We start from the raw sequence: 23,342 nt of genomic DNA, 5'->3' as shown, positions 1-23,342 counted from the left end.
GGTGGTCTTAAGGGTGTTTTGTCTGTGTATCAGAGGCTGAAATGTAAAAGTGTGTGAGACTATGTGTAGAAATGGTCATAGGTGTAATCTGGTACCTGAGACGCCAGCCTCCTCATGGCTTCTTCCTGACGTCGCCTCATCTCGGGGGTCCCGGGACAGCTGCCTCCTCCCAGGGTGCCGTGAGTGGGCTGAGGCTGGGTGAGAGGGAGCCCCTCTCCATCTGGACACAAGACAGCACAACACACTCAGGGACAGCTCTAACACGTGTCACATTCATGCAATCCTTTCACACTGTTATTCTCTAAACAGAGGAGGTGAAGACTGTCCAACATTTCTAAAATACTACAGTTTTGAGATGGAATTAGGAAAGAAACTCTACAAGCAAAACAGGCTTGGAAATCATGTGTAGATATAAGTGGATGCTTACGTTTGGGTGAGGCCTGAGGGCTGTCGGAGGCAATCTGTCTCATGCGGGTGCCGTGGCAGCTGAGCGCCACCAGGCGGGAGATGATCGCGGTCTTGCCAAAGCCGATGTTGCCTACTACGGCCACGCCGCGGTTGGTGCTGGCGTTGGGGCTGTTGAGGTGGGCATCGATCTCCTGGAAGAGCCACTCGCGGCCCGTGAAGACGGAGTCCATGGTGATGCTGGGCACCTCAAACAGCAGAGGTTTGAGGGCGATGTCTTGAGGCCGATAGGGTGCAAAACGCACTGGTGGGTCAAGAAAATGGAGAGTTGGTTAGTGGTATTACATTCATGTTTTGCAATTAGAGTCTCCCCGTCTTGCAGTAATGCATCTGGAAACTGAAATACGTTACTGAGAGTAAAAATCCCCTATACTAACATGCTAATAATACTGGGTGCATATATATGGGTGCATATATATATATATATACACTGCAAACACATAAACACCCACATATCCACATATCCATGAATAAACAAGTACTTTATTTCTTGTCTCATATACAGTCAACACTTGTGTTCTCTAATAAGGGATGTTTATTGTTTAAATGGACGGTTTGTTGCTTTCAGTTTGCACTATATGGCCACCGAATTGATGTTTTACACATTTACCTACAACAAAATAAGTGTATTTATGTTGATTTTAAGGTTACAAATATGATGGCAAAAATAAAAGGATAAACAATGATATTTAACATTCAGATCAACATCACTGAAGACTTAATAACCTACAGGAAAGTGCTCCTTCTGAGATTAAATATTATAAATATCTAAATAATATAAATATTGTGCTTAAATCTTTTAAATATATATGGAGGGGCTGCATATAAAGTGTCTTCACTATGATCTCACTATAATCTGAAGATGAAGTAGGAATAATACAGTTTATGTAATGAAAACTCAGCTCAAAAGTTTAAAGGGAGTGACTCCTTTGACAGTCCAGACTTTGGTGCTTTAGGCGCATTTTGCTGCAATAGAAAATTTACAAAAAGTCAAGGGAGTGACTGCTTTAACAGCCACCGCCGACTGTTGGTTTTACTCACTAGGGGGAGTCATTAAACTAAAGTCCTCCAGAGGTTGGGCATCTTTTCAGCAGAACATATGGACCATTAAAGACTAATGAGGGTAAAATGAATCTGGTATGAACTTCTGAAGCTGTGTGATAAATTCAGTGTAAAATTCAGTCGGCCGCTTCTGGGTGTCCTCTCCTGGGTGCCGTCTTTTAAAAATGATTTGAGCTTTGAGAATAAAAAAAAAAACCATCCTTCTATCTTGTGTGTCATTTCTTTAAATGATTTATCAGCATCTGGTAATTACGCCTGATTAGGAATGCGAGTTGTACGTGAATAATCCAAACACTTTGCTGGCAAAGAGTGTGCGCCACTTGACTTGTGAAGCACCAGCCGGCGAGCGGGGCAACTGTGAGCAGAGCGTGCCGCCTGATGCAACAAATGAAAATTAAAAGTAATTTACGTGACTGGGATTGAAATTAAAGTAACTTACGTGACTGGGATTGCCAGGCATGGGTGTTATTAGCGGAAGCTGAGACGAACAGCAAGCAAAAGACAGAGAGAGAGAAGGACAGAGAGTGAAAGGAGACAGAGAGCGATGAGAGAGGGGAGAAAGAAAGGCAGTGAGGCCAGGAATGAAAACTGGCAGCAGTGTGCATTGTGTCAGAGCACAGGGCAACGTGTAGCTCAATGAAAAGAAAAAAACAGGAAGCAGCAATAGCATCAGCACATCATGATGTCAGAAACATGGGGAACCACCAGACCGGGGTCGATTCAAATCTTTTGAATTACCTTCAGCGTATTCCTCGGCATGTCTGGAGGGGGGGGGGCCGGAGGAAGGTTCGCACTTTTGGGAGAATCTAATTGGTTCCATTGTGCGGGGCAAGATCAATCAATCACAATGAAAATAATTGAATCCAGTTCTAGTAGTAATTCAACCCTGGGATGGGAGACTCCGACCTCAACTCACAAGACTACTGTGTTACAGGCTGCTAAAGTTAGCCACATCTTAGCATAAAGTAATTGACCTCGGTACAAGACATTATTACAGATCTGGTTTTCACCTCAGTCTTTCTTTTGGGTCCTTTATTGAGGTTCAATTTGATCAGATTCTTGGAATGTGCAGTGAAAAATAGCTGCTGGTGAGGCGATAGCCAGTGCAGTAGTTCATTTCACACTCTGCAGCATACAGGCAATAAGCACTCTGTGAGTCAGAGCTGTAGGAAATATGTATCATGCATAAGACTGGTCGGATAAGACGGTGAGAGCCCGCAGAGTTTGTGTGTGTTGGCAGAAATTTTCTATACTGTGTGCAGGTACGGTGCTGCAAAATGTATCAGGGGGCAGAGAGGGAGCGAGTGTTGCATTAAAGCTGTATGTCTTGTAAATGACTCCAGTGTGCTGATTAGGAGTTGCTACACAACATAATGAGCTGATATAGCTCTTAATGTATTCTTTTACCACACAGGACTCCAAAATGCTGCTGCAAGCATGACTTTTTTTTCCCCAGGAATGCTAATTATAAATTGCAGAGTGAAAAGAAATGCGACGATCACACTGAGAATATTCGTACTTATGCAATCAGCAAAAAGTACAAACAGATATACCTGGAAGTGGGTGAAAAGCTGTCCTCGTTTTATACTGAGTGCACGGCCAGCACTGCATTTCACTGCACTAAGCTCTGTGCCAGCTGCAGCCCGATGTAATAAAAGACATTTCATCCATATTCCCTGGTCAGATTATTTTAATGCTAACTCAACAAACAGACACACACACACACACACACACACATAAACACAAACAGTCAGAGAGACACAAAGGGACAGAAAGCGACTACTCTATTCTGTCTATAATTCACAAACTGATGTAATATTCTTCCAGTTGGATGTCACGCTGTGAAAGAACGGACCTGATGCAACAGTGGTGATGGGAAATGCAAAAACTACCCAATGCTGCCGTTTACAATACCATAAGCCACTGAAGTAAGAGGCTAAACACCCATAGCTACTCTGTTTTAAGTGGCGCTAATCCAATTATCTTGGGGTTGACTAAATGCCAAACGTGCCTGTAAAGCTCCTTCCGTCCTCGTGGAATTACTAAACACACCCTCGCACTATCGGGCACCATCCTCCAAATGGCAGAAACGATTACACCGCTTTGTGCGCAATAAGTCGTGCAGCCACTACTGCTCCACTGTGTCAGGTATTCCAGGAAAACATGGCAGCCATGTTGTGAACGGGGGCTGAGGGAGTTGTTTCCAGGACGGTGAAAGCAAATGTGTGTGTGTGTGTGTGTGTGTGTGGGGAAAGGATGGATGGATAGCAGTTGCTCATAATCCTGCCCATAACACTCCCCCTCAGGCGACGTTGAGCAAGGTATCACTCCACCTACCCCCTCCTCCTCCTCCTCCTCCTCTACCACCAACCCTCCATGGCCAGACGGAGCGAGAGTCTCAGACGTTTTAATTATTCACCAGGTGAGGATGACTCACGGTGGCTGAACAGCCTTGAGAAGGAGGAAGAAGAGAAGGAGGAGAAGCAGAGGAGGGGAAGTGGAGGAGAGGGGGGAGGAGAAGAGAAGGAGTTGGCAAAGAGGTGGAGGAAGAGAGGAAGAGATGGGAGGAGGAAGAGGAAGGGAAGTGGTTCAGATGTTGTGAGGAGTCTGGGGAGTGTAGCGACGGGTTACCTCAGGTCAGGTGAAAGACTTCTCTTATGGCTGACGTGGGAGTTTGTGGATGTGAGACTTTGTCCCAGGATTTGTTTCTGCTGTCTGGTTTTTCAGACGTAGAGTTAAAATTCATTTCTTCCAACAGTGCATGCAGAGCTACAGCCAGCATATGCAACACCACCAGGATCTTACATAATTTCTGTTTTAAAAAAAGTCTAATCTTATGTAATTTGCACAGTAGGTTTAGAGCAACATAATAAACCTGGATGTGCATTACTTCAGAAAACAGGTTCTTGCTTATTCCTCATTTAAAACACACTATTTCCTTGCTGGCATACTATTTACTGGCGTACTTCATGTCTTGCAGCAACAGGGAAACATTATGTCAACGTGTTATATAAGACAGACCTACATATCAAATATCAAATTCTAGATAATTTAAATGAAAAATGGTCTATCGGATTACAGAAAACAGGGGTGTCAAACGATGAGAATAACAGTTGATGAAGGCGAGATAATCATCTAACGCTCGTCATTGTTCAGTTGTTTTGTTACAAACATGTTGATGCACTGTCATCAAATCTAGACTGCTATCTAACGGGCTAAGACAGGAATAGGGACTTCCTGTAGTCTCTGTTTGCTGTAAATAAATGTTGACTATAAACAGTACTGTAATGCAAGTTAATGTAGACCTGCAGCTGTTTCTCTCTACGGATCTTGATGCCAACAAATCCCATGCAAAGACCAAAACCAACCATATGTTATATGTCTTTCATTACTTTCTGACTTCCCTGTCTGCTCCAAGCACATTGGTTCCTACTGAAGACGTACACATCTTTTAAAAAACAGTCACAAATATAACTCCTAAAACAACTGGGCACTAGGGACTATTTTCACGTGCAGATTAATACATATTTGGTGCTCTAGTGAGTATCTACGGCAGCAGGATGGTGTTTGTGGGATTGACTTGAACAATGGAGGTCTATGGCACAGAAGAATAACCTATAACAAGCTTTGGATAGACACGGACGATACTTTTTAGTAAGATCAATTCCTTTTTGTTTTTGCTATTTTTATGGGATTTGTTGACAAGAAGAAAAACACTGAATATCACCAGCGTTACCCTTTAAATGTCTAATCAATTACAGTGCTCACCTGAATTTCTAAGACCTATTATTTAAGTTGCACCCCCTGTCAGGGAGTAATAAAACCCTCTGCAGTCGAAAATATTTTTATCAGCCAAAAAGCTGCAGCCATCAGCTAACGCAAGGTTTGTTTTGTGTATGCGAGCAGAGGTAGAAAGACAGCGAGGCAGGAAGGGGAGGGGGGCAGAGAGCAACAAAAGACAAAGAGAGAGAAGTAAAGATAAACGAGGGAGAAAATGTGTGTGCAGTGTACAGTTATGTGAGTGAGTTTGCGGTGAATAGATAAGGTGGGTGGTAAATCTTAGAGGTAGGCAGGCGGGAGCACAAGAAGGTCCATTACAGTCTGACTCACTCTCCTCAAAACAGCAGCACAGCTTGGGCCCCCGATGGCCGGCATCAAAAGAAGCTTCGACAAAACCAACCGGAGAGAGAGAGAGAGCTGCATCTGTCAGCTGGTTGCCACCTGACCAACACATAACCAGCAGTCCTCTTCTCCTCTAGTTCATCTGCAAGTCTGCATTCATGCAAAGCAACCAACGCGCCTCTTTCTGTGTGCTTTCGGAGGCACGAGGCTACTAATAATGTAACAAATGTAAAATAATCACAAGCTACATCACTTGATTGTACATTTTCTTTAAAAATCTATTTGTTATTTGTTTGTTTGGTTGTACATTTCACAATATCAATATGTGAAACTGGACAGTTTGGTGCTGAGAAAAAGTCAGTGGGATCATCTCAGTCAGTATGGTTCATCCTCTGGGAACCAAGATTGTCTGGCAATCCAGACAATGGAAAGGGTTCAGGCTCTCGAGAGCATAAAAGTACTCCGATTTCACTGTTAGATCTTTATGTAGTTTTGATTTGGTGGCGTCAGTAGACAAAAGGTCAGGAGAGGTCATAACATCATGAATCATCGGTGGGAACCCTGAATACTATACTATATATTAGTAGTTATCTTGTGTCAGACAGGTATTGACCCTTTGAAGCTTGCTACAAAAACATGACTGAATTTGACAACTTGTGATGCAAACACACAACCAATCAAGTAAACAACTAATCATTTATTTAACGATTCCCCACCTTTAAGTCTATTACATCAAATTTCCCGCTAATAAAGGAATTTGGAATTTGTCCTCATATCATCTGCAGGGGAAAACCCCCGTTCTTCAAGTTGCTTGCCTCCACATCCTGTCTCCCTCCGTCTCATTCTGTGTCTCTCCTGGTGAAACTGCAGGAGCAGTGCACTCAGGGAGGCTCTGACACTGATCCGAGGAGGCAGAACGCATGCTAGGACGCAGTCGGTTGGCATGTAAACACACTTGGCTGCCCTTAGAGGAGGAAGGTTGAAACAAGTGGCTCTGGCAGGAACAGCGAGGCTTTGAGAGGAACTATCCCTTCTCTACTGTCCATCTCCATCGCTCTCCCGACCTACCTTTCCTTCTTTCTAACACTCTCTCACTCTGCATTTGTCGGAAGCTCGCCGCCCGATCGAGGGCAAGGGAATGACATCGCAGCTCAGCCGAGCGCACTCCCAGCTAAGTGGGGTCTTAACAGGTGTTTAAAACACACAGGGACGCATATTTGTGTTCGCTTGGATGGCAGAAGGCTGCCATTACGGTGCTCATTACTGGCTAAGTGACAGAGGAAGAAGGGCGAGGGGACACATAATGTTGTGACATAAGGCCATTTGGCCGTTTGGTGAGGAGGCTGAGGAGATTTGCTCGATCACGGAGGCGCTGGATGTGTGCTAGACTTGAACAGTGTGCAGTGGAGCGCACGCTGACTGTGAATGTTAAGCACTGAGACAAATTTTAGCTTAGCAGTGACACAACCTGACAAAATGCTCTTTGTGCACTCCCCCAGTCTCTCTCTCACTCGTCTGTTACACACAAAAACATACACAAGGACACAACAGACAACAGCTGACAACCTCCAGTGTTGTGGCAATATACATATATATACATATATAGATGCAGACATTTGCATCTGACGCAAGTTTGTCGTCAGCTGCTTTGAGTTGTGCTGTTTGAACAGTGTCCTATTGTTTGCGTCTGCGCCGTGTCTGATGCAACTGGCTGATTGCAGCCCAACCTGAGACTAAACTGAATATTTAAAGTGAAAGTAAGTGATGATTGAATGCTTTGACTTGTGGTTTGCAAATGTCTGCACGTAGGGTCATACATACTGCAGTGTCTCTCGTGGCAAACAGCTTTTTGTTTGCAGTGTTTTGATGCAGTTAGTCACCGTGAGTCACGGACAAACTGGAATCTTTAAAAAACAAATTTATTTCATGATTTTTCTTCTCAGTTTTTAAACAATAATTTGTGGTGTCCTGTTGGCTTACGGATTTTAAAATGGTGACCATGCCATCGCAATATCCCCAGTTCCAGTCCAGCCGTGGACATTTGTTGCATGTAATCGTCCATTTTTTCTCTCATTTCCTGTCAACTCTCTGTTCAATAAAGGCAAAAGCAGCCAAATAATACCTTCTCTCAAAATGTCTCAATCAACTCTTGATTATCTTTTTCATTTAGATTTTGTTTTCATTATTGACAATGAGAGTAGAGCCAGACAGGAAACAGGGGAGATAGAGAGACAGAGGGGAATGACTTATAATTTAGAATCAAACCAGCGACACTGCAATTGTATGGTACGCGTCTTAAACGCTCAGCAACAAAGACGCCCTCTCAAAGACGTCTCTTGATATCTTTGACTGTATTTTCTTCATTCCTATTCTACTACAATACGTCCTTTATATCTTGAAGTTGTATCTGTATTTTTCCAAAATGTGGCTTAAACAAGAGAACCAGGCCGATCTCTTTCTTATGTATTCACTTAACTTTGCTGTGCAGACATACTGACGTTCATGCACCTCGCATGATTGAACAGACTGAACCAGCACAGCTTTCAGTGGACATGAGGGGTGAGGAGGGTTTATGTGTGTGTGTGTGTGTGTGTGTGTGTGTGTGTGTGTGTGTGTGTGTGCTCTCTTTAACGCTGCCTTGCTGCTCACCTCTCAGGTCCTGCCCGGAGCGCCCCGGCCCGCAGGTGGTGCTCTGTCTGGGCATGCGCAGCGAGGTGCGTAATGGCGTGTGTCTCTGCTCATCCAGGTATGCCAGGTCCTCCAGGTGGGCTGAACTGGTAGCTGTTGTTGTGTGTTTGTGCGTGTGATAAGAGAGAGGGAGACAGAGCAGGGAGAAGACACCATTGTCAGCATGTGTATGTACGTTGAGAAACACATACAGTAAACAAACCCATAATACACACACACAAAAGAAAGGCACTGGTTCATGCCAGTGTCCTGAGGCAGTTGTCAGGCTCCTGCTCTCATACTTGCTAACTCCTACAGAAAAGAGCAAGCCAGCCCTACATGGTTCTGTCCTAAAACTCCCTCCTCGCAGTGTCTGTCACGCGGCACGGAGGCAGATGCCATCCGGCCCCTCTCAGGATTAATTAGCTCAGCAGACAAATGTCTTATTCATGGAGTGAGCGCCGTCTGACGCTGGCTGCTGATTGTTCACACCACGCTGTGTCTTCGGGGCCAACGCTCGGAACCAGTGAATGTTAAATGAGATTAGACGCCGCCAGTGTGAGTAAGCAGCGGACTTGTTTCTTCGTCACACCTGTACCCCCGCGGTTCAGCCAGAGGTGAGGGGAACGAAAGACACTCTGAACAATAAAATCCAGCAGAGATTAAGGGACTTAATCATCCAGACGTCGGTGGGAAGGGGTCATTTAGTGTGTCCTTTAGGCAACAAGTGCTCTGACAGGAGATTTGGTTAGAATAAACTCGACTAATGCAGTGGTAATGGAAAAGCCAAGGAGACGGTGATAGAGGGCAGAATACAGGTATCTTGGGACTATTTGTTCAATTGTATTTAAAGTAAATCCAGTTCATTTCAACTTGGGTCTGATTTTCGTAGCTGTTTTTCATGCTGTTTATATCAGATATGAGAACACATTTCTGAGATCTGGGAACAGCGAGACAACAAAGTCTGATGACAGATTGTAAACAAGACAACACTTTAGCCAGATTATCTGAACGAGTGCAGATAGCGCAGGAAACCAGGAAGTGGGTCTGTAAACTGTGATGGGTGTTTACAACAGACAGCTTGGGTAATAATTTCACACTTTGCTATTGTTTTCTCTCCAAAATGAATTTGGCTAACCCGGATGTTTGTTTAAAACTTTTTTGATCATCTGACTAAATTTTTTAACAATGTCAGTATGTTCCCAGATATCAGCAATTAACTTGTTATCATGACTGAAAGAATTGACGAACAAAGCTACAGAAATAAGATCCAAGTTGTCAAAAGCCGGATTTATCCTTATCAGAGCTAGGAATCTATATACCTGAAATACTCTGGAGGTCCTGAGATCCCAAATCAGTTTCAAGGAGTTGGGGAAAAGGTGTGACTGGCAATGCATGCTTCTTCTCAAGGATATCCAGTCACTCCAAAAAGTAAGGCAGAGTAATCCCTCCAAGTGGCAGGCCTCTGAGCCCCACCACCTCTCACCGGTGTAAAACTCACCAGCACCTCAACGCTGATCCTGTCCTGTCGTTGGTTCAAAGAGTGGTTTCTGTGCCGCCGGAGTTAAGCTCAGTGAAGTACTGAGCATGTGTGTGTGTGTGTGTGTGTGTGTTGCTGACAGCCTGAGTCACCCCAGCCATGGACCCAAAAATGAGCCTCATGGGTTTCCCAAAATGGAGGGAAACTGGCAGCTGAGAATGCTGGAGGCTTGGCCCTGATGGGAATGGGGGTGCTGGTCATCCAACTGGGCTAAAAGTGGAGACAGTGGAGGCATTAATCTGCTGCTAAACCAAGGAAGAATGACTCAGGGCTACAGGGCTTTTTTCTCTCTTTCAACTGTGTTTGAATGTGAGGACTCAAATCTGTGTGCTCATCATCTCTATCTGCAATGCAGCAGGCTGCTGGGGATCACATTCACAGCTCCTGAGCCAATGCGCTAAAGACTGCACGAATAGTGAAAAGAATAAAGAGGAAAGAAAACACCAGTATGGAAGAGGAAGAGTGAGAGAGTCTAACTGTGCAGCAGGGAGCTCTGCTGCCTTGAGCAATGACAGCCACATCAGACACTTCCTGTTTTAAAGAGTGACTGATAGCATAAGCGCATGCGTGCACGCACACACACACACACACACACACACACACACACACACACACACACACACAGGTACACACACGCTCAAAGACCAGCTGGGCTGCCGTCCAGAGCCAGTCGCAGTATCAGCCAGGGAGCCGACTCGTCATCTCAGATATGAGGTGGCTGCTGGTGCTCTGAACGCCTCGCCCTTCTCCTCTCATCTCCCCGAGAGATGACTTGAGATGATAAATAATGGAGGCCCTGGTATTTAAACAATAATATTTCCAGGTATTACGCCGGAGTATATAAGCAGAGGTGGGATCAGGGACAAAAAGGAAATCAGGATAAAATGGAAATCAATGACACTCGTCCGCCCCCCAAATTGACAAATGTTATCTCGGGTGAGCTGTTATCTTAATTTAGTGAATTTAGAGACGAGAGAGTCAGTCCACTGAATCTCAGAGTGTCTTTTATACCCTTTTAGTCTTTGTATGAGGAGGGAATCCACAATCCCCAGGCTGTTATGTAAGCTGGTGTATATAGATCATCCAACGTGGCAATTTCAAAGGGTCACTTCACCCCAAATTACATTTAAAAAAACACTTTCCTCTTGTGGTGTCAAGGCACGAAAAGGTTTCGAGATATCAGTGTCTGAGATTTGTGCCTCCACCTCCCTGTGAAAGTAGTTCACAGTGAGATCTGCGGATTATCCAGAGCAACAAGTGCACCACAAACTACTTTCACCTCTAAAATCTCAGATGAATATCTCAAAACCTGGACAAATAAAACCATAACTGCCTTCATGGGTTCATATATCTGTAGCTGTTAGTCGCTGTTTATTGCTCTTAAACAACTGGAGGTCAGGACACTCCACCGATATTACACATCCAGATCAGTTTACTAGTCATTAGGAGCACTGCTCAGCCAGTAAAAACAGCTGTATAATGTATATGTATATAATATAACATAATGTAAATTAGAGCAGTTGTATAAATCGTGTCATGTGGCTCTTCAGGAGAAGGTCAGGGCTGTTTTGGCTTGAGGTTGAAGACATTAACAAACAGAACTTCTTGTCTTTACTTACTCACTGAATGAAAACTCGAAAAAGAAGAAATTGAATTCCCGACGGGCAGTAAAGACAATTTTTTAAATTCTGATCAACCCCACTCCCCCTCAAAGAGAGCAGTATTAACACCATGACGGGAGAGAGAAAATTTAATACTCTGGGTTACTCCTTCCTCCATATCCATCTTAAGCTCTACCAACGCGCTGCCTTCATTAGGTAATAAAGTAGCCCCCTCCTCCCTCCTCACTTTCCTCCCCAGTCGCCTTCTGCTCTCGCTCCGTATCTCTCTCCCTCGCTCTCCACACATCAAAGCGAGTCTCTCTGTCACTCTGGGGGATAGAAACGGTTAATGCCTGGGGCTTTGATGTTCCACTGCTGTGTGAGCCCAGCCAATCCTCAGCCTGTGCTTGCCTCCCCATCCCTACATCATCTAATAATTCTTTGTGGAGGAGAGAGAGAGATAAAGAGAGAGATTATGAAACTCTTCTTCACTCCTCTTCCACATGCATCTCCTCAGTACAGAATTCCTGTTCCTGACAAACACAAATGCCTTCAGAAACATCATCTTTTTTGTTTTTTTTTATTGTTCTCTCACTGCCTCCCTCCCGCTCTCTTTATTTTATTTGTTGCATCATCTGCAGCTTATAGTGTGTCTTTAAAGCTGTCTCACGCAGTCTCCTTTGAAGGTCTGGGTATTGAGGGGCGGGAGAGGAGATCTAGGATGAATCTCTAAACCCGGCAGAGTCGCTGCGCTGCCAGACAGCAGTGTCAAACAGCAGAACATGACCGGCATAAAGAGAGGGTCATAGCTGCAGCGACGGGCCTTGTCAGGCATATTACAGTGTTTAGTGAAATACATATGCGTGTCTACAATACATGCACACACACACTTTTTCCTGTGGGAGTCAGAGAAGTGCATAATAGAGCTCATCGTCTGTAACAGCCTCTCTGATGAGGAGAACAATAATACAAATCAGGCCCATTAGGACTGCCTCAGTGTTATGAAACTGACATTTTTCCTGATATAGTTACTTTTGGGAGCCTTTTTGAGGCCGCTGTGGCCTACAATAAGAAACACACATCAATGAGACCTCTGTCAGCAACACAAATGCCAGTTTTCTTCTGTGATATTCTTCCAGCCGCAGTACATTCTTCTGCTGGAGCTGTTTTTCCCAGACTGTATTATTCTGCTCTGTGGTTTCAATCCACACCAGAGGGCTGCGAGAGTTTAACAAAATACCACTGCGGATTTGCAGCTACCCGAAACTTCAACATAAACCCCATAAAATATGAAAACAAGAGTTGTTTCCTCCCTAGATAATTAAAGATGAATGTTTTAAAAAATTACAACAAGTTGAATCAAATCAAACCACAACTGAGCTACTCCTGAAACCAGGCTCAGATTTTAGGAAGTTTAGGCCGATTTATCCCAGATCTGCCGGAGAAATGTGGTGGAGCTTTGGGATCTGCACTACATCTCCTTCATATGAGCAGTTTACACATTAAATATTCCCCTCCTGAACTGCTAGCTCTAGATGTCCCAGTAATTTACAATAATATGTGATATTAATGGGTAAATGTCACATATTATGGGTGGTTACATCACTGCTAACAGCCAATGAGAGGCAAGGAAAGGAGAAGGATTTTATGTGTTTTTGACAGCTGAGTTGGAGGAAATTCTAGCTGAAATTTGGCAAGATAAACAACGGCCTAACGAGACTCGATCAGGCTTTTTTTAGCACGATATAATTACAGATGAGGTTGGACCTCCAATATAATAATATATTCCTCTCGTCTTTTCAATAGTGTTTCATTGTTTCAGTCGTGGTCACAGGAGTCACACACACACAGACGTCAAAGAATTCAAAGGGAGGAAGAAAACAAGCGAGGAAAGAAAGCTTGAAAGGAGTGAAGAGGGAGAACTAAAGGAGTCAGAAATAGGGTGTCATGTGACTGTGCTGAGTCACATGACACCCTATTTCAGTTCAATCCAATTTTGCCAGAAAAGTACTCAGAATTTGTGTACTGCATGCTCATGCACCTGTAAAAAACCTTATGTCTGGCTCCTCAGACAAACTGTTGCCTCCTTTTCTACTTTCCCAGGAGAGGGAGGGACGGAGGAAGGGACTCACCAGCCACAGAGTTAGGGCGGGGCATGAGGTACAGAGGGATGGAGTGGGCAGAGTGGGAGGACATGCTCTCCAGGTTGCGCTCGGGGATTTTGTTGAGGCTGTAGGTGGAGGCGGTCATGTTTTCATCCACCCTGTACAGGAACGAGTCCATGCCTGATTTCTGGGACTGCCACAGTTTCAGGTTTCCCCGGGAGCCCTCGCCGTATTTGCCGCCTCGCTCCATGTTCTCGGAATAGCTGGTCAGTGTGGCTGCAACAGAACAAAACAACAGTGTCTTCAGCGCTGTTACTTTGCTTATGCAGCTACAATTGGTTCACTGTGAGACATGTGAGTCATGCTTTTAGGCCATTTTCACACCGGGGTTGTTTGAGTCTGACTGTCCTCCCTTCACTTTACGCAGCCCGTCTGCTTTCACACTTTATTTTACTCTTGTTCTGAATCGATCCGTCGTGTGTTGATGTAGTGCCTTCCTTGTCAAACTGCGGGCATTCACCATTTTTGCCAGGAAACAATGTTGGCACCAGTTTTGACATATGCAAAACGCTTCACATCAGTGAGCATTTCATCTGTCCTGTTTTGTTTACTAACAATGCAAGAAAGCCACAGTTAATGTCAACATGACACCTGAATCGTCTTCCAGTGGGAGAACAGACTGGTTTGACTGGAAAACTGACCACACTGTTCAGGTGGAGTCGGGTACAGTTTGTGGTCTGCACCCAGGTTCGGAAAAACATTCAGATTACCAAAAGTTTGAGGTGCAGTGGAGGTTTTGGAACCAGGCTACACCCTCAGGCGTGTTCCTACTGACTGTCACAAGTTTTACAGTAACTGTCAGGTCTCCTAGTCTTTGGAGCTACCTGTCTGAGCAGGTAATGTTGACTACTTCTGTACCTTTTTTTTTTTTTAAATCACGTGTTTTATAGACATGTTTTGTTTAGTTTCTAACTTAACTTTATTGCTCTGCCTGGTCTGCATTCTGCCACTTGAAATCTACCTTTATTGATTAAGAATTTTAGAAGCCCATCTTAATACAATACTGACATGCCCATGGGTACTTTGAGAAGGTTATTGGTCCGTGTGATTGCTCCTCCTGTTCATACTGGCCGCAAAGAAAACCCTTCTTTAAGTGATTTCAGTGTAAGTGATGAGGGACAAAATCCACAGCCCTCGTTTCAGGCAAAGATTTGTTCAAAAGTTAAATCAATTTGTAAAACAAATCAAGTGGGTATCTAAAGCTACAGTATTTTTAGGTCAAAATCCTCAGTTCGTGTTACTATCCCGCTGCTACGGCTCAGCAAGGAAACACTGTCCGTGGAAACACAAAGAGGGATTATCATACTACAAAGACTTTGGGAAGACTCCCACTTGATTTGCATTTTACCTTCAGCTGAACTTCAGAATGAGAACTAACGAGTTTGTCCCCCGTCACTTACATCAAAATGGCTTCATGAAGGCACCAGTATGGGACCTTTGTGACCAGTATGGACAGGCTGAATGACGACAGCGACTAAAAACGAACACATGTGCATGTCAGTATTGTTTTAACGTCAACTTGAAAAAATCTAAAATCTTGCATGAGTGCAGGACTCCAAGTAAGTACATTTAGACGATGATGAATGTAAGTAAATAACTAAATTAAATTAAAACAAATGAACCATACCATTGTCGTGTTCTGTACAGGAGTTCGTGCTCTTCTACAAGAAAAGCTGGTGATATCCTATATTTTTCTTATTGTCAACAGATCCCCATGAAACTAATAAAATCAACGATGACTTTTTCCTATGAAGACGTGTCGCCTGTGTATCAATAGATTAAAATCATTATAACCGCCGTGCTGCCGTAAATACACACTAGTGCACCAAAGGCAGAGATTAGTTGACAATAAGAAACATATTTAAGGCCTTTAAGGACATTTATACATGTTAGTTTGTTAAGAGTGTTCTGTGTAAATCTGTGTGTAGATCTCACCGATAATCCCGCTGTCCCTGCTCTCCAGGGTTGAGGTGGGACTGGTGACAGAACCGTAGGCACAGTCCTTGTTGCCGGCCTGGCCAGGCATGGCAGGGGGGAGGGTGGAGCAGGGGCTGCCTGCAGGGGGTGAGGCAGTGCTGCTGGTCAGGGTGGAGCAAGGGCTGATCCTCTGGTTCTGGCCCTGAGACAGACGCAAACACACACACACACACATTTCTAAAAAGCTTTGTTTGGCTCCAACAACTCAATTAGCACACGCGGGTATAAATGGCAAAGTACAATGTTTGAACTTTAATATCTGAGTCATATACAGACGAAAATGTCACTTCAATATTGCAGTTTTCAAAAGCTCAGCTCCCCTGCTGCCTTCATGTAGTCAGTCCTTCAAAGGATTGTCTCTCTCACACACACACACACAAACACATATCATATAATCATTTGTAGCATTTAAAATATAGGTTTGAAAGAGCTTCACAAATTAGATGACGCCAGACAGCTTATGTATCCATACACAAACAATAACCAGTATTCTTTCCAATAATGTTAATAAAACCTGTAAATCGCGCCTGTAACACCTACAATCACTCTACAAATGTACCTTATGGCCCATATTACTACGGCTGAGGAGCATCGCAAGAAGAAAACAAACGTTGGAGAGTGATTATACATACCAGGGACGTGACCCAGAACATCTAAATGCAGGAAAACATTCATTTCCCCTTTTTAGAAACGAGAGGGAGTGGCATTTCCAAAATCTGATTCTGTACAGTCTCATGGCACATGTGAGGTTGTATACTGTCGTTCTCCCTAAACAGGTGGGGGGATTGTAGGAGATGTGTTACAATTTCATCCCCACGTTTTAACACTAATACAACTTTAAATGTATATCATAATCTGGATGGAGAACACAGTATCTTACCCTCACTTACGCACTTATTTTCATGCATATTTTCCTCTTGCCATGACGAAGTTAAAAAACAGAAGAAGCTGAAACTGAAATCCCAAACACGCTCTGAATACATATTTCTGGAGTCTTTCCAGCCCCAGCATTGTTTTGGTACCCTGTAGTGACCTTCTTCTGCATCAACTCAGGTTAGGAGACAAGAGACCACAGGGGACAAAATGAAAAAAACACTCTGCTGCGTCTAATCTGCTGCTGCGAACACCCACAGATGCACTCTCACACAAACACACAAACACACAGGCGCACACGGCTAAAAGATACATGCATGGGTATGCATGAGGCGCAAGAAAAACAGGCATGCCGAGTGATTAAGTATGTTTATCCGACACACGAAACACACAAACACATGGAGGTCTCTCCTTAACGGTGCTGTCGATGAGTTCAGGTCAACACTGGGGTGAACACAGAGAGAACAGCAGGGGTGAAGTGGTGCTCAAATCTCAATGTAGTCTGGTTTAATCCACAGGAAGAAGACTGAAGGGACAAGATGAGCTAATACAGTCAGTCACCCACACACACACACACACACACACACACACACACACACACACACACACAGGGTTGCAACTAACTTATTTTCATTATTGATTAATCTGTCGTCAGCCTCCTGAGGCTGTGGCGCAGGAGATAGATCAGGGTTGGAGGTTTGATCCTTGGGTCCTCTTGTCTACATGTCGAAGCGTCCTTGAGCGAGACACTGACCCCCAATCAGTCCCAATAGCCACGACAGCATGGCTCCACTGCCAGTTGTGTGTGTGTGTGTGTGTGTGTGTGTGTGTGTGTGAATGCGGAACATTGTGCTACATCACTGCAGTCCATTTACCGTTATCTTAATACAACAGCTGAGCCATAAATTCGACCATTAAGATAATAAAGTTCTTGAAGGTGTTGAACTGGACTGCATTATATTGAGAGATGTTTCTAATGCTTTGCACACCACATTTACAAACATGAGGGGGGAGGAATATTAGAAACACTTTTCAATATAATGCACTCGAGTACAACGGCACCACTAACCATGACCTCAGTAATAAACAACTCTCTGAAACAACAAAAACAAAACACAAAAACTGGCCTCTATAAGCTTCTTAAGGCAGAATATGTGGCAGAGCTGTTGTTCTGGATTACATGAGATTGTATAGGTGTGTCTAATAAGTGGACAGGGAGCGCATGTTGCACAGTAGTACTGGTTAGTGGTTGAATTATAAACTGTGACATCAGTACGTTTGCACACACACACACAAGTCAACACACTGTACATTACAGTACATGGTCTCTAGCCTCTGTGTGTTTATGTGTGTGCGACTGAACGAATAAGGATTTGTCAGACAATCTTTCAGTCACCGCTGCCCTCTGATCTCGCCATGGACGGGACCGCTTGTTTACAGGAGCTTGACCCCGACGCAAACAAACACAAACACACAGCGACACCACAGCTCTATCAGCCCGGGCTAATGAACCCCGCCTGGTGCGGATCTGACCTTAATCGTCGCACGAGGATTGGATTGAACCTGGGAGCATTGCGTCTATTCAGGGAGCGAGAGCACGAGAGTATGAAAGGCAATTAACTGCAACTCTCTGCAAGTTGAGGTCACCTTGCTCCGTCAGCTGGTGAGGTCTGGCAGCAGCTATTGTAGGAATTTAACCATGTCAAATGTGAGATGGTAGATTGGTGTTTTACAGTAAAGAAAAGTAAACCCTCACCCCATGCTTCAGCAGCTTGATATCTGCCTTCATTGTTAATTAACTACAGCATCAAAAAGGTTGGTAACTTGGTTATGATGACAAACATTAAGACACACTTTCAGCATCCTGCAGATATCCAGATTACATGTGTGAATCTACTGTATTACTGTGATTTGTGCTCTCCAATGAAAGCTAGCAAATCCCAAGAAAATTAGAAAAATTACCCACTCTGTAATCTGCTAATAGATGGTGTCTCGAGGCAATCCTCGTCATATTTGGTGGTTAATGAATCAAACAAAACTGCAATCCGGAGAACAGTATTTGGGGCAGATATCTAAAATAATAAGTTTGTACTGCGTGCACGATGCAGCAGGGTGCTAGTATGAGTCACGTCTCTAAAAAGAGCCGCTTGAATAAACCTCTCTCAATTTATACACCCCCACTGCTACAGCAGCGCTCACATCAAGCACAGGCAGTCCATCAGTCTAATCGCTTATCCACACTGCTTTAGTGCAAACCCATACCTAGGCCCGTGTTGAATGTTTCAGCAACAGGTTCGCCCCTTTCCCCCCACCTCCCTTCTTTCCCCTCCTCTCTCCCTCTGCCGCCGCTGTTTTTCCTCCCTTGATTTGGAAAATTCATACCTGTCAAATCAGGTTTAGGTAGAGAAACCAGGGCATCTGCTGCAGAGCTTAGAGCAGGCCCTTTGTGCCAAGAGCTGTTTGTTGCACAACTGCCAAACTCACAAGCTGAAAGGTTACGGAGAACGTTGAGTTGACTCAAGAAACTTGCTTTCAATAAGCAAAGTTTAAAGAACCGTGGGAAATAAATAATTAAGAGTATTTGTTACATAAAAATCTAATTAGACGGGTAGATATCTGATGCTTGATGGAGAGGCACTGATAAATTCTGAATTCAAAGCGCCGTGGTGTCTGAGGGCAATTTACAGAGCCGTCTTTTGATCTGGCTATCCTGTCTTCCAAAGATCTGTCAAGACGCGAGCGTAAACAAGGACATTATGAAGATAAATGTCAAAACAGATCGAATCAGACGATTGCGCGTTTGTTCAAGTTCCGATGCACGATCTCTCACAATAGAAATGTGTCAAAATCACGTACACAATAAGACAATTAGATTAGGATTAACCATAACAATAAGCATGAAGGGCGATAAAGAAATTAAGTTTTTGGCGCCAGTCCTTTATCCCAAGTCTTACACAACCTCAGACAACGTTTCCCTTAAATTTGCTCAAAGTGACAGTGTGCATCTGGTGACATCATGAGATTTGAAGGCCATGTTTGAGCTGCAGGCTGTAGGTTTTTGTATACAGAAGTGAAGCTCCTTGATAGAAGATTTAAGAGTGGTAACTTCTGTTCAAAGAAATCCAGACAAAAAGGAGTCCCCAAAGCAAGTCCAGTTCATTAATGAGACCATTACCTGTCTCGCCTCGGGCTCCTCCATGCTGTACTGGGTACCGGCCGGCCCCTCACTCACTTTGTCTCCCAGAAGGAAACCCAGGCGCGTCATCAATGTGTTGGCTGCCTCATCCACCGACGGAGGGGGGCCCAGCTCCTGGCTTGACTCCCCTGCAGAGGCAGAGAGACAGGAGGAGGAGGAAGGAGGTGGGGGGGAGACATTGCGGAGGAAAGGAAAAAAAAAAGAGAGAAAGAAAGAAATGTATGTCAGTGGTGGGTAGGAACAGAACAGCAGCTTGTTTTCACACAAAAAAACATCCTTTAAAGGGCTTCATGTTCACCACCTCTGTCCCTGGAAATACTAAACACACAGAAAATCTGCCTCATTCGCTTTGCATAAACCACAGCAGCGACAACCGACCCGGATACAGGATACACAGCACCTGAGCTCAGGACAACGACATGAAACACCCTACCTGAGTTTTCCCGGAGCTCAGAGCTGTGCATTACACATTCCACCACAGCTGGACGTCTTTGTTCAGGTGTCTTCTTACATAAACTCAAAAATCTCTTTCAGCAGCCACATGAATCCTTTCAAACTGTTTACGAAACCACTCTCCACGCTGACGAGAAAAAGCCTTCCACACTGACGACAGCTCCTTCCGCACCGCTCATCACCACCGCAGCTCGTGTGACGTAATGAGATACGCCCTTCACCTGTGTGTGTGTGTGTGTGTGTGTGTGTGTGTGTGTGTGTGTGTTTGTGAGTGTGTGTGAGTGAGAGAGAGGGAGAGAGTGACTGTGTGTGACTTTTCAAGACAAAGTGGGTGTGTATCCACCGCTCTATCCTGTTTACACAGAAAAGAAAACACCAGTGTGAGCCTGCATGATGATCAGATGATCAAAAACCACACACACACATAAACACACACACACACACACACACACACACACACACACACACTCGTAGAGCTGAGGGATTTCAGTTGCCAACTTTGCAATAGGACCCAAAACAAAATCCCTTAATGACCTCATCTTTCTCGCCCTGTTGCCTGGTTACTTTCCATCCATAACAAACCCTCATTGGTGGTATCATGTTTTTCAATAACACCTGGCTATAATGCCCTGGAGGTGTCTACTATATCAATTTCAAATTCAATTTCACTTTACTTACTGGAGTGTCACTCTCTCTTTCACTAATTACTCACCCTGCCGGTTGTAAAAAGGAGTAACTAGTGGCTAAATCCAAACAGCTGTGATTGGATGTGTAAGCCTCTGAATTGGCCCAGACTTTAATGACATTGAAGCAAACAGCACAAGAAGGCCGGGGTTTAAATAAACAGCGCTGAGCCGGAGACAGCTAGCGGCAGGGCCAGTTTCCTCTCTCGACTCCTCTCCCCCACTCGTTTTCCTGCAGGGCAGGTTGGACCAGACTGGCAGGTAGCTACACTGAGTCCTGACTGACGACCATTAGACAGTTCCAGCCACCTCACCACCTCTCTGAAGACAGACAGCTTGTCTAAAGCCTGTGGCCTCTCACTCGTCTGTTCAAAGACAAACGGACAGACAGGCAATCTAAAGCCCGGGCTCCCCTCTCCATTCGCTGGTGGACGGACAGGCAGGGCACTGTCAGGATCCTCATTAGACTGACTCCAAGTCTCTCTGAGCAAGTCAGGAAGGCGGGCACCTTATGAGGGAGGGGAGAAACCAAACCTTTGAAGCGAATGGAGATGACATGCTGTTGAGCCTCAATAAAAACACACAGCAGCGACCAATAATGAGGTAATCACAGCACACATTCGGTCCAAAACAGCTAATTACGTATGAGCCTTGATGAGATGGATATAGCGGCTCAGTGATGCAGCTGGATATATATACGGAGCAGATTACATGGGTCTCCAAGGTCACTGAATCCCCGAGCATCCCTTGAGGTGAATGCAGTAATAGAGAAGATGTAGGTAGATGGAATTACTGTTCCAGCTCCTTATGGCTAATATCACAGGGGACTGCTGAGATGTGCAGCCACCAATAGGAGAAAACTGCAGGCAAACAAAGAGCAAAACATCTATCTGAAGCTTATATATGTGTTCTGCAGTGTCTGTATGCCTGTGTGTCTGGACATGGAGGCAGTGCAGGCTTCCCAGTTGACAGACTGGTAGTAGTAAGCAGTGAATACATTAGCACTGATTAGTCAACTGCTCCTGAGGGGTTTCGGCCGTGACCGTGATCAAACAGGGGCTCAGTCTGTCTATCCCTGCCTCTGTGTGAGTGTTTGTCTGCCTCCCTTTCACTCATCGCTTTGTCTACTTCTACCGCTCCGCCTGCCTTGTACTGTTTCTGTTTAGCTCCTGTATATGTATACAACGGCATGTCTGTCGCAGCTAGCTGTTGGACAACCCTGTGCAGGGGCGAGCAGTTTGTCTGTGTTTCTTTTGATGTGGGAGCAAAAATCTCTAATCTCGACGCCAGAGCCCGCAGTCACTCCCTTGAGCTAAACATAGGCAATCCCTTTGTACATCTTTAAACTCTCACACTCCAAAAACCAAAACCTACAACACAGTCAAACGTGGCTAGGATCCAGTGGTTTGGACAACTATTATCATTGAGCTGTCAAATCAAATCAAAATCTAAATGTTTGGTAGGCCAAAGAAACTAAAGTATGATATCATAGATATAGATAGATGTACATCTGTTTTTAAACCTTCCTCTGTAACCAATACTAATGAGCTACTATCAAAGGAGAAGCAGACATTACCATAACGTAGGGGTTGTATGTATTGATTTCTCTCGGTTTATAGCTCCACTTTTTGTTCTTAAAATACATATTATGACAGTCACACGCGGTACATCTTACAGAAGACACACATCCACATCGCTTCAAAGCTACATGACAGCATCGAGAACATAACAGTCGCCTAAAGAGGAGCTTCAGGCATTTCTCATCACAGTGACACCATGAGATCCTTAATGATAAAATTTGAATATGAAAAAAAAAAAAAAATCAGGCATAAAACACATTTCTTATTTCACTGAACCAGCCCCCATAACACACACACACACACACACACACACACACACACACACACACACACACACACACACACTCTCCATTGGATTCCTGAGCTGCAAAGGAGACAGATGGTTGCCATAGCAACTATCTTTGCGCGCAGCTAGGAATGTGTTTCTGTGCGAGCGCATCTGTTTCTCCCTGGTCGTCCACAGATCTGCCCTCACGCACCCGAGAGAAGGGAGGGAGAGAGAAGCATGTGTGCTGCAAGCAGGGGACTGGACAGGACGGGGAGATGGTATTAATAGGCCCGGGCCGCAGGTAAGATAACGCATACCATGCGGTGGCTCTTATTTCACCTCCACCTGGGCACTTTAACTTTCACTTCAGCAGGGCAAGTCCACAGAGAGCACATACATATTTACAAACGATGACAAAGATAGAAAGAGAGAGATGCTTCAAGAGGAAGTGTAATGCATATTGAGGGTGAAAATGAATTTGCAGAAATAGCTGTTGACAACTAAAGGAAATGAAAACAAGGTAGATTCACACCTATTTTTTTTTTTCATATAAGGGCAAAAGAAAACCCGAATGCCAATGAACGAACAGCCGCAGATAAGGTATTCACAGGCAGACACGTCACCAAGAAACCAGAGACTGGAAGGATAATCAAGAGATCAGAGGAGTGAATTTCACATTCCTCATGTGCA

The 23,342-nt window shown here is 44.4% G+C and overlaps 1 protein-coding gene across 1 annotated transcript in view; it reads right to left on the bottom strand.

Annotated features, from left to right (window-relative positions):
* Window positions 1–23,342, bottom strand: part of tanc2b (tetratricopeptide repeat, ankyrin repeat and coiled-coil containing 2b) — a 64,110-nt gene that overhangs the window by 18,491 nt on the left and 22,277 nt on the right. The window contains exons 2-7 of the mRNA XM_070926534.1: window positions 19,642–19,796; window positions 15,558–15,741; window positions 13,590–13,838; window positions 8,299–8,430; window positions 428–709; window positions 96–220 (exon numbers count right to left, since the gene is read on the bottom strand). Coding sequence (XP_070782635.1) covers window positions 96–220; window positions 428–709; window positions 8,299–8,430; window positions 13,590–13,838; window positions 15,558–15,741; window positions 19,642–19,796 — 1,127 coding nt within the window. The remainder of the gene's footprint in view (window positions 1–95; window positions 221–427; window positions 710–8,298; window positions 8,431–13,589; window positions 13,839–15,557; window positions 15,742–19,641; window positions 19,797–23,342) is intronic.

The sequence above is a fragment of the Enoplosus armatus genome, chromosome 20 (genome assembly GCF_043641665.1).
Source record: "Enoplosus armatus isolate fEnoArm2 chromosome 20, fEnoArm2.hap1, whole genome shotgun sequence".
Classification (NCBI taxonomy): Eukaryota; Metazoa; Chordata; class Actinopteri; order Centrarchiformes; family Enoplosidae; genus Enoplosus; species Enoplosus armatus.
The sequence above is the reverse complement of the archived record's forward strand: the minus strand, read 5'-3'. Positions and strand labels throughout refer to the sequence as shown.